Here is a 13758-nt window from a genome sequence, read left to right as displayed (position 1 = left end):
TCATCCAATCATAATAGAGATTCATTTGTTAATAGAATTCTTGAGATGTTATAAAATGCCAAATGTAATTGAAATGAACAGGACATTTTTAACCCTTTTTTGAAGTAGCGATTTCAAATAAACATTATCTTAATTTGCTACTCAGAAAATTACACAAAGCATCGCTGTCAAGTTGACAAATTTTGCCCTTGATAACTGTTGTCCCTATATTTACACAATATCACTATAACCCCCCAAGTGTGGGGCAAAAGGCTCCCTTGCCACAGTTTAAAAAAAATTTTTTTTTTTAAAGAATTGTAATCAAAACAACCTTCCGTTATAATTTCTTTTTACACAAATTATGTTGCTCTATCAATATTCAATACAAATAAATATATGTTTTCAATCTTGATACACAGTGTGACCAGAAAAAAATCTAATTTTTCTTAAGGTGTGCCTATAGCTCTGTTGTACCGTATAATTCACATTGCAGGTATCTTTAACTGTAATTCTTCTTAGTAAGAATTGCATTATTACTACTCATAAGTAATGCTAGAGTATTTGAAGATAATTGTGCTTGCCATAGTATTGAGTGTAGTGTGGTGCAGTGATGATGATGATGATGATAATGATGGGTCGTGTGTGTGCAAAGGAACACTCGATGCAGTCTCCGCTTAACCATCCCATGATGAAAATAACTTGTTTTTGTTTTGTTTTTGTCTGGAAAAAACTAAATGTCTGTTTCAACCAGTTCTTACGCAATGCCTGGAAGTGCCTGCATTACATAACAGACTATGTTGAGGATAGAAATGTATTTTATTTACAGACAGTGGACCATATAGCGATTAGGCCCAACTGTAATACAAAAATATTATTAACTGACTGTAAACAAATGTCTGTATTAACTGTGAACAGATATCCAAATCATGAACTTATTTAAATCCATCATTGTTTGTATTAATAATAATCTGATAATCTTCTGAATATAATTTGATGGAAGTATCCAGCACACTCACTCTGCAGACATTATTCACAGTGGAGAGAATGTAACTGCCTTTGTATTGGTTTCATAAAAAACGTTGCAATGGCTTTATTGTTGTCTACTGCCATCTATTGTTCAACATCTGGAATTAATAGACAAACTGCTACTGAAACACAGCACAGAGATGACATTGTTTGGATCAGTTGCAGTATTTTGTTTCATTGTCAGCACTGTTGTCCACATTACATAAATGCATCTTCTGTTTGAAAAGAACAGTCTTACCAATTTTGCTGGGGTTCACAGTGTTGACACGTTCTTTAAATAGACTTGAGCAAGTGTTCTCAAACTGAAAGGGGTAGTTCACCCAAAAATGAAAATTCAGTCATTGTTAACTCACCGCTCTGTTGTTATAACCCTATAAGACTTTATTTATTTATTTTTCTTAACAGAAAGGGAGAAACTGTGAAAACAAATTGTGCTCAGTGATGTCATATAATGGCAGTTAACGGTGACCACCTCTTCAAGTATCATAAAGGACGCAAAAGTATAATTCAGAAGTCTAATAAAGATTGTATGCGACTCATGTCTTGTTCTGAAGGAATAGGATAATATTCAGTGAGAAATAAACCAAAATCTAATGTGTTAATTAGTGAAAATCATTGCTCTCTGAGAGTGCACGAGAGCAGCAGTTACACTGCCCCTGCTCCTGAGATGGCGCGTTCATGCAAAAACTAAATTTGTTTATCTATAAAAGGTCCACCACAGTGATATTTACAACATAACACAATACAGTTGCATACAAACCAGAGAACAGAACTTACAAAACATGTCTAAAGAGTTTGAAGTCAAAGAGGAGATGCATTTCTATGTCCAGCCTTACTTGTTTGAACCAGAGTACTTGGACATCAAACAGGCTTATGATGACCCAAAACTGTCAAAATTCAAGTTTTAGACCAAAAATCACTTCTTTTTTTTCAATAATGGCCTGTGTGACTTACAGTACGACTCCACGCCCCCAGTTTGAAAACCACTGGACTATAGGACTAACAATTTTCAATCAACATGGATTTGTACAATCATAACAGGTTACATATCATGACAACAAAGGTTTTTACTGGTTATGTCTGGTAGTCAAATGCAACTGCAACTTGGATAATAACTAATTTAAGACATTATGCCACTTTATCAGCTGAATGGGAATCCCTGTCATTTAAACCTGAACCTGACTTCTGGAAACATTAGAGGTAAAATCATTCGGACGGCATTGTTAGTAGCGGATTAATTCTTCAGTCTCAGTTCTTCAGATATGAAACTGCCACAACCATCACGAGTCTGTGATGTGGTATATAGCCGATTTGAATGCTGGGGATTCCCCACCATCAGACAATTTATGAAGCATGTGGAAAATGTATTCAAAATGTTTACTATTAAAGGAATAGTTCACCCAAAAATGAAAATTCTCAAATCATTTATCACCCTCGTGCCATCTCAGATGTGTATGACTTTCTTTCTTCTGCTGTACACGAACGAAGATTTTTAGAAGAATATCTCATCTCTGTGGGTCCATAAAATGCAAGTGAATGGTGGCTTGACATTTGAAGCTCCAAAAACCACATAAAGGCAGCATAAAAATAATCCATAAAATCTATTTGAAATGTGAAAGAATGTGAAAGTGGAGGTTTATAGTAAAAAAGGATTTAAATATTGAACTTTTTCTCACTCACACCTGTCATATCACTTCTGAAGACATGGATTAAACCAGTGGAGTCTTATAGATTAAGTTTATGCTGCCTTTATATGCTTTTTGGAGCTTCAAAGTTTTGGTCACCATTCACTTGCATTGTATGGACCTACAGAGCTGAGATATTCTTCTAAAAATCTTCATGTGTGTTAAGCAGAAGAAAGAAAGTCATACACAACTGGGATTGCATGTGGGTGAGAAAATGATGAGTGAATTTTCATTTTTGGGTGAACTATCCCTTTAAGTTGCCTTTTACTAAATTCTACCAGACATTTTACAATGAACTGGATGTATGAACATTTTCACAGACAGAGACATTCTGTTATTGGATATCTTAACTTGTCTAGGGCGTTAAAGAAAGACTTTTGTTTTGTTTGAAAACAACAAACAGCAAGAAGCCACTAATGTAAGGAATACCATTAGATTATCAACAGTTTGAATTGGCAGTATTTGTCATTCTTAGTGGTACATGGTGTCCCTTTTTAAGGCATTTCATACAAATGTTTTATGTAGTAAACAGCATTGCTCCAAATGGGCATATTTTACGGTTGGAGTATTTAGGTTTGATCCTGCAAACGCTCAAAAATCTTACATTTAAAACATGATCTTTGTGGTTCCTGACATCTAGAGTTCAGAAGAAGCAACACAAATTACAAAGAACAACACATAGTAGCCTCCTTACTGGATCTCTAGAGTCAGAGTAAAGATGAGGAAGCCACATTATATTACAGGTGTATTTTCACAGTCACAAACGTGGACGAGTTGTAGAGTACAGCCACTATGAAACAGATTTTTGCAACATCACAGTTTTTTAAAACATTACAGATTATTCAACTTCACATGATAAAATAGGGAGTGGCACTTACAATTCAGCCTTATCTGAGAGAATAATTGAACGTTATAATAGCACCTCATTTATAGGCCATCTGTATGAACATAAAATCTGATGCAAGGAAGCCCTCATTATTTACAATGATGTAAAATAACTATGAATACATTCATGTTGCTTTAGTGGATCACATTCTAAAGACAGACATGAAATGGACCACATAATTAACCTGATTTTTCATAGAATGATGCCATTGTCCAAAATCACACCAGAAAAGAAAGCAAAGATCCATTAAAAAAGATTAGAAAAATTGGTAAATGCTATTGTGATCTATGCTTAAGAGAGAGCTAGCAGAATTCAACCAACTCTGCTGCCCAGTGACAAATAACCATATAACATAGAGGGAAAAAAATAATACATGGAAGAGTTCTATACACAATTCAAAATGAGTGGAATGTTTGCTGTTTTGTCAGGAAATCACATTAGACAGGAATCAGGATTCTATTCGGCAATACAGAAACAGGAAACATCATGTAGGTGCTGCGATCTGTCTGTATGATCCAAGCTATACTGACAGCAAAGGAATCCTCCTTCACCTTGATCCATGACTTGAATGCTGAACGTTAGGTCTACGAGTCTTCTTTAGTCCCCCAGGCTGTTCTGTGAGCCCTTCAGATAGATCTCATCTTGAGAGAGCTGCCCATCGTAGCTCTCCATGTATAAACTACCACTGCTGCTGCTACCGCTGCCCCCATTGCCCAGGAAGGTGCCAACAGCCCGGCCCTGCCGCGCGTGCCCCACTGCATCACTGAAGACTTTATTTATCTGCTCCTCAGAAGGCATCCACCAGTCAGGATTAGAAGCACAGTGCATCCGGATAAACTCTGGAAGAGGGGAACACCGAGGGAGATCGATGTGTGTTTGTGTATGTGAGTATGAGACATACACAAGACAGAAGGAAATAAAAATGTGAGATGCTACATTAAGTTTCCATAAATATTGCACTGATAAACTGATTAGATTAAAGGAATAGTTCACAAAAAATGAAAATTCTCTCATCATTTATCACCCTCATGCCATCCCAGATGTGTAAGACTATCTTTCTTCTGCCAAACACAAACAAAGGTTTTTAGAAGAATATCTCATCTTTGTAGGTCCATACAAAGCAAGTCAATGGTGACCAAAACTTTGAAGATCCAAAAAGCATATAAAGGCAGCATAAAGGTAAACCATAAAACTCCAGTGGTTTAATCCATGTCTTCAGAAGCGATATGATAGGTGTGGGTGAGAAACAGATCAAAATTTAAGTCCTTTTTTACTATCAGTTCTCCTCCCTGCCCAGTAGGTGGCATATGCACAAAGAATTCAAACCGCCAAAAACAAAAGAAGAATGTGAATGTGAAAGTTGAGATTTATATTAAAAAAGGACTTAAATATTGATCTGTTTCTCACCCACACTTATATCGCTTCTGAAGATATATTGTAGATTTAACCACTAGTCTTATGGATTACTTTTATGCTGCCTGTATGTGCTTTTTGGAGCTTCAAAATTTTGGTCATAATTCACTTGCATTAAATGGACCCCCAGTGTTGAGACATTCTTCTAAAAATCTTTGTTTGTGTTAGAAAGAATGTCATACACATCTGGGATGGCATGAGGGTGATAAATGAGAGAATCTTCCTTTTTGGGTGAACTATCTCTTTAAGATAGACGACATTGGCCTCGCCATCAAAACCGTGCCCACTTGGCAGATTAACAGAAACTATTTTTTTTTGTGTGTGTGAATTTGAGTAAATATTAGCGTTAACAGTATTAATAGTAAATATAATTTATAGTATTAATAATAAAAATACTGTTAATTAAATTTCTTTGTTTATCTCAATGGCTAATATTACATTGTGTGTGTATCCGCTATGGGCAGCCCTGCTGGTTTTAGTTCGCTACCTCTGAGACAGGTGACCTTGACAGGGTTCAGAGGTCGTCTCTCCGGTCCCGTTTCCCCTGTGTGAACTGAACGTTTCCTCTTTCCCAAGCCACATGAGTACTTCAGCTCATCTGTGGTGAACACAAAGCGGATCAGGTAACGCAGAAGCCGTCTGCCATCTTTCTTTGAGGAGTTGACTGCCTCGTCCCATTGCTTATTGGTAATGAAGAGAGGATAGTTCCCCAGAAGCTGCTTACTGCCCTATTTAGAAAAGATAGAGATTATAAGATTTTAGTTAATATAAAAACAATGTTAATGCCATCTCTAATCTTTATGGCTTTTAAAGTTCTTTAATGGTACAATACTGTATTTAAACAGATATTACACTAAATATTGTACCTAAAAGCAAGTAAATCAATTAAAACAAATAAAATGTACTGAACTGAAACCTTACTTGAATACTAAAATATTTTGTTGGTTTAGTTTTACGTAACAGTGCATCAAAGTGATATTTTCATAACCCCAGATTAAACCTTAATTTGAATGAAAGTTTCACTTCATGTTCCATTTGTTACAGTTTCTTACATAAGACGGTATCATTGTGGGGGTTTTTTGGCACTAAAACAGCACTAAAAAGCCTTTCTTATGTCTCACCTCAGTAAGCTGCTCTTCAGGCTGGGGCTGCACAAACTGGTTGTAGTGTTGAAGAACAGTCTTAAAGAAGTCCAGAACATTCTGGCAAGGAGCTGTTGCAAGAGATGGCAAAACCACTTGCTGGTTGGAGATTTTTTTTGTAAAAAATGTAAATCATTGTGTTGCAGCTGTGGCAAACAAATTAATGCAAAAACAACAAAGTTCTTAACCATATACAGTACAAACTGAAACACATTTACACTGTTAAACATGTTTTAAACAAAGAAATTAATAGTTTTTTTGACACTATATGTGGCCTAGATTTGAAAAAGCTCCCCCTTCATGGTGGCCGCCATGTTGAGATCACAAGACTAGCCAAACACAAATCACTTTATCTTGGTAACACACATATTATCAGACCCTTCTGGTTGTGGAATAAATTAACTGTGGGTGACAAATTGCGAATAAATATTTCTACAATGGCAAGCGAACTATGAACTTTTACATGATGCTGCATCCATGCCGATGGTATCAATCCAAGTCCAAGACCATTGTTGTGGCCAGCAAAACATAAATAAAAAAAAATACCGAGTGCACTATTAAAAAATATCTAAGGATAGCAACAGACCAATACTTTGGCAACATCACCACCTACATCACAGACAGAAGTGGATGCCAACAGACCAACGCGAAGAGTAAACCAAACTTGTAGTTAGCTCAAAAAGTCTTCAAAAACTTAGCTGTTACCTTTAAATTGTCTGGTTAAGCTAAATGAAATGTTGTGCTGCGCTGTTGGCTGAGCTCAGCTGACTGAACTGAGAAGATCATTTACTTCTAATGGTTCTGCAGCGAACATTTTATTACAGGTATGCTATTAACTCATATCATGGTAATAATAGTATACTGTAGCTAAAAATATTTCTGTATTTATGATGGCTTTGATTTGTACTTTCATTTAATCGATGATTATAACTAGCTGTGTTACTTGCAATAGTGTACCCAAACCTGGCTAGCTTTGAACCTGAATGCTAATTTTATTCTTCTTTACCTTTGAGCAATATTTAGAGCTAGCTAGCTAGCTCTAGCTGTCTAATCTGTCAAATTTACACAACAGTTTGCCAGCTTTCTTCCACCATTTACTGCGCATGTGCTGCAATGTTTGTAAACAATGGGATTGGTCTATACAGAGTTCCCACACATTTTGACCAATTAATTTACAGGATTTTCCCACAACTTTTCCATGATTTTTCTAGTCGCATGTGATTACTTAATTACTTTCTTCACTTGGGATTTTAAAGAATAATTTTATAGAGATTATAATACCTGGTATAATGTCCAGTTTGTGTCTCAGTTCCTCGTTCTCCTGCTGTAGACTAAGAACCTCCTGTTCCAACTCTATACAGCGTGGACAACATCCTTCCTCCTCCTCATGTTCCTCTGGCAGTGTGGACGATGGGTGACCATAAGACTCAGATGGTGCTGGTGATGCCCAGCCACCCAAGTTCTGTCCAGGTGACCCTGATACTGCTGGCTCAGATTCTACTGGTTGGCACCTTTCACTGTCTGATGACTGGGGTCTAGAGATCAGGTAGTTCTGCAGAGACTCTGTGAAAATCCGGAGGAAAGTGGAAGTTTGCTGCTGGTTCCAGTGGTTCCCACATTGGTTCTCCTCACATGTGTTCTCCCGGGATGACTCCTCTGGTCTGGGCTTGGTACTGAGCCTCTCTCCTGAAGATTGGCAGCTGTCTTCTTGTTTTATGAGAGTGGAGATGGAAGAAGATAGAGGAACCAGGTAAGGCTGGGGCTCAAGGAGCCGTCCATTGCTGTTGAGGAGGCTGAGGACTCGACTGCACTGCTGGGCAAAAGCATCCAATATGAGCCGGTTTTCTGTGAGGGGGAACCAAGACCACACACAAACAATGCAGTATCACACTGCTAAAGCCCCTGAAAGCATCATGATGTTAGCTTGACATTTTTCCAGAATCCCTAAACCTAGACCAAAATTTCCAATTGTAACTCCTCCTAGGGCTTTCAAACTACATCCACCAAACTTGGCATAGACCTTCATACTGTTTTCACTCAAGTTTCTCTGTCTTTTCTAACTGACCCGACTTATGGATTTCCCATAACAGACCACTGAAAATCTAAAAAATCCCTTAAACTTCCATTTATGGGATGTTTAAACCTATGTAGCAACACTCTAACAACAAGCTTTAATATCAGTGCATAACAACAAACCAATATATCCTAGCAATCACTAGAGCAGACTAGCAACAAATAGCAACCACCTAGAACAGCCTGGCAATGCCTAGCAACCAGCCAAAACACCCAAGCAACCACTTAGTAATGCACTGTTTGTCTATAAGGCCTGTTTAACCGTTAAACTTCAAACTTATAGAGCTATTTTCAACAAGGGGTTTTCCAAGGCAACAAATGTGGCTGTAACAAACATTTACATTACATTTATGCATTTGGCAGAAGCTTTGATCCAATGCAACTTACAGTGGTTTCAAACTATACATTTTTTAGTTTGTGCCTTCCCTGGAAATCAAACCCAAGCCCTAGGCATTAGGAGCACCATGCTTTACCAGAGCCCCTCAGTTATCTTAATTTCATTAATGTTGCCTGTTGGCAATGACTGTCTGTATTGATTGTAATAAAAAAAAAATGTTTGCCCTTTTATACTGTTGCACTTCCTTTTTTTTCATGGACCAATGTATCTGCCAAAAATCGGTATCGGTCGATAAAAGCAATTATCTGCACTAACGGACAACGGCCGATTGTTTAAAAACAGGCAATGATCAGGGCTGATTGTTTCCTGCCAAAAGGGGGTGGAAAAATGCATCGGACAATTAGCCTACAACCCGTGCTATGTGTGAAATAAAATGTGTCTTGTTTGGAATTACAGTACTTTGAAGAGGGTGACAATTTGTAAGCTTTGCACTGCTAGAATTTCATGAGGTGTAACTACTGTTTAAACTTTTAACACGATTTGATTACTCACCTTAAAGGGATTGTTCACCCAAAAATGTAAATTCTCTCATCATTTACTCACCCTCATGTCATCCCAGATGTGTATGACTTTCTTTTTTCTTCAGAACACAAGGATTTTTAGAAGAATATTTCAGCTCTGTAGTTCCATCCAATGCAAGTGAATGGTAACCAAAACTTTGAAGGTCCAAAAGGCACATAAAGGCAGCATAAAAGTACTCCATAAGACTCCAGTGGTTAAAACAAATCAATATTTAAGTCATTTTTACTATAAATTCTCCTCCCTGCCCAGTTTGTGGTGATATGCACAAAGAATGTGAATCGGCAAAAAACAAAAGAAGAAGAATGTGAAAGTGGAGATTTATATTAAAAAAAGGACTCAAATATTGATCTGTTTCTCACCCACACCTATCATATCACTTCTGAAGACATGGATTCAACCACTGTAGTTGTATGAATTACTTTTATGCTGCCATTATGTGCTTTTTGGAGCTTCAAAATGTTTGGTCACCATTCACTTGCATTGTATGGACCTACCGAGCTGAAATATTCTTTTAGAAATCTTCATTTGTGTTAAGCAGAAAAAGAAAGTCATACACATCTGGGATGGCATGAGAATAAATTTTGAGAGAATATTCATTTTTGGGTGAACTATTCCTTTAAAGATCAACACAGCAAGAAATATGATAAGTTTGTTAAAGCTAAAGTGGAGTCTACTTCAGCTAAAAAGGGACACAAAGGGACTTCATAATTTAGAATTCAGTTAATGCGAGTTAAGAACATTAAAAAGTGAGTTAACAATGTAAATGTGAGTTAATAATGTGCTTTTTGTTTCAGTGTTTTGTTTATAACTGAGACCAGTTACTCAGAAACATGAAAGACATGTAGAGACACAGAGAATAAAGTTATTATTTATATATTTCTTTTGAATATTATCAGTGATATGAAACAAGGTAGCATAAAAAAGCAGAACCACCAAACTATCGGTATCATATCGGCAGATGTTGTTCTAAATAATCCGATATCGGCATCGGCACACATTTTGTGTCAGTCTATCCCTCATAGTAATAAATTATTTGCAAAACAACACTGAAAAATCATAATAAATTTTTTTCAAATTAGCCCAATTACACTGCAGCATTGCTTAGGCTTTTAATGAGCACTATGTTTGTTTTTTCATTACGTCTTTCTTGTCCTCTATGTGATCTTTACATCCTCTCTCTATCTTTAAATCAGTAACAACTGTAGGTCCCGCAAGCCTACAGATTGAGAAGATAAGAGTTACAGAGAGATCTGCACACACATACACACCAGTATCTCATTTATCTGCTGTCACTGTTCTAATAAACACTACTAATATCTTCCAAATCCCCTTAATATTAAGAGAAGAACCAGGGAGATTAATAAAACAGAAATGCTGAGTGACCAACCTAATGCATACAATTACTCTCTCTCCCCACAGCCGTGTGGCCGCGCCCTGATGCAGAATCTTAAACGTCTCTCAGAGGATGATTATGAATATGCCACCCTCACAGAAAGACACAGGGCAGACAATTGTTAGCTCAAGCAGTTGCTGTGGCACCCGTATGACTGGCGGGCGCGAGTATATGCCGTCGCCTGGATGTGTCTATCAGGCTTAAGCAGATGTGGCCATTTATTAACATACGTGGCATCTCTGTTTACCCTCAGCTAGAAGGATTTGATATCATTTTCATCTATCTTTCCCTCTCCCTCCTCCTTTTCTGCTGCTGTTCCCTCTACCCTTTCACTTCCCCTCTAATCTCTCCCTGCCTCTGTTTTTTCCTCTGTTATGCCACGCAGAGTGAGCCTCATGAAATTTCATTAAACAACATGTGCCGCATAGCCAAATTTATGAGCTACATTTGTTTTAATCACAATCCCTTTGGAGGAGCTTTTAAATGTAATTTAGATTATTGCACTGATCTCAGAACGGTTTCCTTGGATGTCAACAGCTTTTTCCCCCCCAAGGGCTAGAAAGATGAAACCATTAGTACTGTCCAATTGTCCAAAAAAATCTCCCTCTATGAATTATTTTTCAATGGATATTTTATAACAGTGTACTAAAAGAGCTCTATGAAAAATTGGAATGCATCATTTATAAACAGGCATCATGATCTTAGGTGGAAAGACCTACTACAGTATATATCCAAAAAGTGTAATAAATATTTAGCAAACAACTTTCCTAAACAATGCAAATGGGAATTTCAAAATGGACTCGGCATGTTACATACTGCATGAAATACAGGTCAAGACATAAGCAAAAAAGGTCTGATGTTCCGATTCACATTCTTTGTGCATATCGCCACCTACTGGGCAGGGAAAATAATTTTTAGCAAAAAAGGGCTTTATTTTTATATATTAATATTGATCTGTTTCTCACCCACACCTATCATATCACTTCTGAAGGTATAGATTTAACCACCGGGGTCTTATGGATTACTTTTAAGCTGACTTTATGTGCTTTTTGGAGCTTCAAAGTTCTGGACACCACTCACTTGCATTATATGGACCAACAGAGCTGAAATATTCTACTAAAATTCTTCATTTGTGTTCTGCAGAAGAAATAAAGTCACACATTTGGGATGGCATGAGAATGAGTAAATTATGAGAGAATGTTTCATTTTTGGGTGAACTATCCCTTTAAACCTTTCCATTCCCAATATACAGTAGATGTAATTACTCAGTCAGTGCCTTTTAATTCTGTAATATCCGAACAGGTTTTGTCCATCCACTTAAAATAAACCCATGTATCCAAAACACTTATGTTAATGGTGGTTATTAAGTAGTAAGTGACAGTATCCACAAGTTGTAGCACAGATAATAAATCAGCTGAATGTTTGTTGACAATAAGGCACCATGTTGTTTGACAATGACAACTTTTCAACTTGTGAATGCCTGAGGCATGAATGAACTCTGGCTAGCACATGAGAAACAGTTACAACTGAAGTTGACAAGTTTGGTTAAATGATTGAGTTGCTAAAGGCAGTTCTCACAAATGCATGCAGTGAGTATCGCATGCAGTCTAAAGCACAGAACTACACCAGGCTTTCATTTTTCTATGATCTATGATCATGAAGCCAATTTTAAAATGTTCATGTAAAACTCCATTACAGATACTCACTATTACTTTTTGTTCTGTTTTGGTAATACTGGAGAAATGTAGTGCTCATTTCAGAAATGACCTTAATTGTGTCTCTACTTACAAGTTGATCATTCTTCTACCCACATAATGATGGAATATACTTATTACATCATCTCAGCAGGCTATATGACATTTATTTATTTTTTTGTACATGAGAATTATGAAATTATTAGACTAATGTTGTTGTTTTCAGACATACTTTTTTCCGGTCCAAACTGTTGAATCAGATATGAAATTAAACACGTCGACAGCGATCTGCTTGCATTGATTAAATGAGTCGCATCATTTGGGCGTGGGCCTCCAAATTATGGATGTATTTGCGTCTAATAATGAAAAATAAATGCATGCAGGAAAACATACAACACCAAAATGCTCATTCTTCATTGAAACAGGTTAGACACTTTAGTTTGTAGCTACTTCAGCAACTTGATGAAACATGGCTTAAACTTTCTGAGGTGAATTTGTACAGTTACCTGAGCTTATTCCATAAGTGCAGTCTGGAGACTGGTTACCGAACTCGGCGCGATCCGCAGGGTATCTGCTGGACTCCTGGCAGGCGACCCTCCTCTGGCTGCCAAATGATGCTGCTGCCGCCGCTGATGATGATGCTGCGCTGGATGTCGCTACTCTGCTGCTGGGCCTGATTTTGCAGGAGAGACGGTGCTGCTGACTGCTGCTGATGGACAGGGAGGTTTGCTGAAGCGGCATGCGCTGTGAGTACTGCTGCTGATGATGACCGAGATGATGAGGGTGCTCTCCAAGCTGCAGGATGTCCACCATTGTGGGTCTGTCATATCTCGCTTTGCCCGCCGCGCGCTTGCTCGGGAAGGTCTTCAGAGAACTATATGGGCTTCGCTGCTGCCTGCAGATTTTTGGCGCAGAGAGACCTTCGTCCGCCGGTTCCATCTCCTCCTCCATCTCTCTCTCTCTCTCTCTCTCTCTCTCTCTCTCTCTCTCTCAATACCTGGAGTTTTGTCCAGTTATCTCAGCGTCTCGCCGCCTTGCTCCGTGTCTCAAACACTTCTAACTCTGTCTGAGATGCTCAGAGGGTGGGTGACAATCTTTACAGACAAGTCATTGCTCCAATACCCAGGCGGTAACGGCATGCTCTGGTTTTTATTCTACCAACAGGGGAATACCGGGGCGAGGTGTGTAGCTTGTGGGAGTGTCAAACTAGATGATTCAAGGGGCTTCTGTCAGCCCCCTACGAACCGCCACTTCCCTACCTTACAAAAAATAACCATGGTTTTACTACTGTAATCATCATGGTATTTTTCTAGTAAAATCATAGTTACCACAAAATTAAACATGGTTACTATTAATTACTATTAACAACATGTTACTGTAGTAACACCATGGTTAGTACATCAAAACTATAGTTTCCACCAAAACACATGGTTACTACAATATTACTACAGTAAAACCATGGTTAATTTTATCCAGATCAAATCCTTCTCTCAACCCCACGACCTTCACTGTGACCAAATCACTGCAAGGAATCTCTTTTATTTATTA

The 13758-nt window shown here is 37.8% G+C and overlaps 1 protein-coding gene across 1 annotated transcript; it reads right to left on the bottom strand.

Annotated features, from left to right (window-relative positions):
- Nucleotides 1-1363: 1363 nt before the first annotated feature.
- On the bottom strand, nt 1364-13345 carry LOC127412611 (BEN domain-containing protein 4). Its single transcript, XM_051649096.1, has 5 exons — nt 12717-13345; nt 7413-7976; nt 6111-6202; nt 5477-5717; nt 1364-4415 (listed from the first exon to the last, which is right to left on the bottom strand). Exons 1-5 carry the CDS (start codon nt 13159-13161, stop codon nt 4174-4176), a joined length of 1584 nt encoding a protein of 527 aa, XP_051505056.1. The 5' UTR covers nt 13162-13345; the 3' UTR covers nt 1364-4173.
- Between the last annotated feature and the right edge of the window lie 413 nt (nt 13346-13758).

This window comes from Myxocyprinus asiaticus, chromosome 22 (genome assembly GCF_019703515.2).
Source record: "Myxocyprinus asiaticus isolate MX2 ecotype Aquarium Trade chromosome 22, UBuf_Myxa_2, whole genome shotgun sequence".
Classification (NCBI taxonomy): domain Eukaryota; kingdom Metazoa; phylum Chordata; class Actinopteri; order Cypriniformes; family Catostomidae; genus Myxocyprinus; species Myxocyprinus asiaticus.
This window is presented reverse-complemented; position numbering and strand designations above follow the sequence as displayed.

Coding starts and splice junctions, on each gene's coding strand:
- LOC127412611 (XM_051649096.1), bottom strand. CDS start 13,161: ATGGAGGAGGAGATGGAACCGGCGGACGAAGGTCTCTCTGCGCCAAAA. Junction 5,718..6,110: donor CTGAAGAGCAGCTTACTGAG/GTGAGACATAAG, acceptor TTTTCTAAATAG/GGCAGTAAGCAGCTTCTGGG. Junction 4,416..5,476: donor CAAGGTCACCTGTCTCAGAG/GTAGCGAACTAA, acceptor CCCCTCTTCCAG/AGTTTATCCGGATGCACTGT.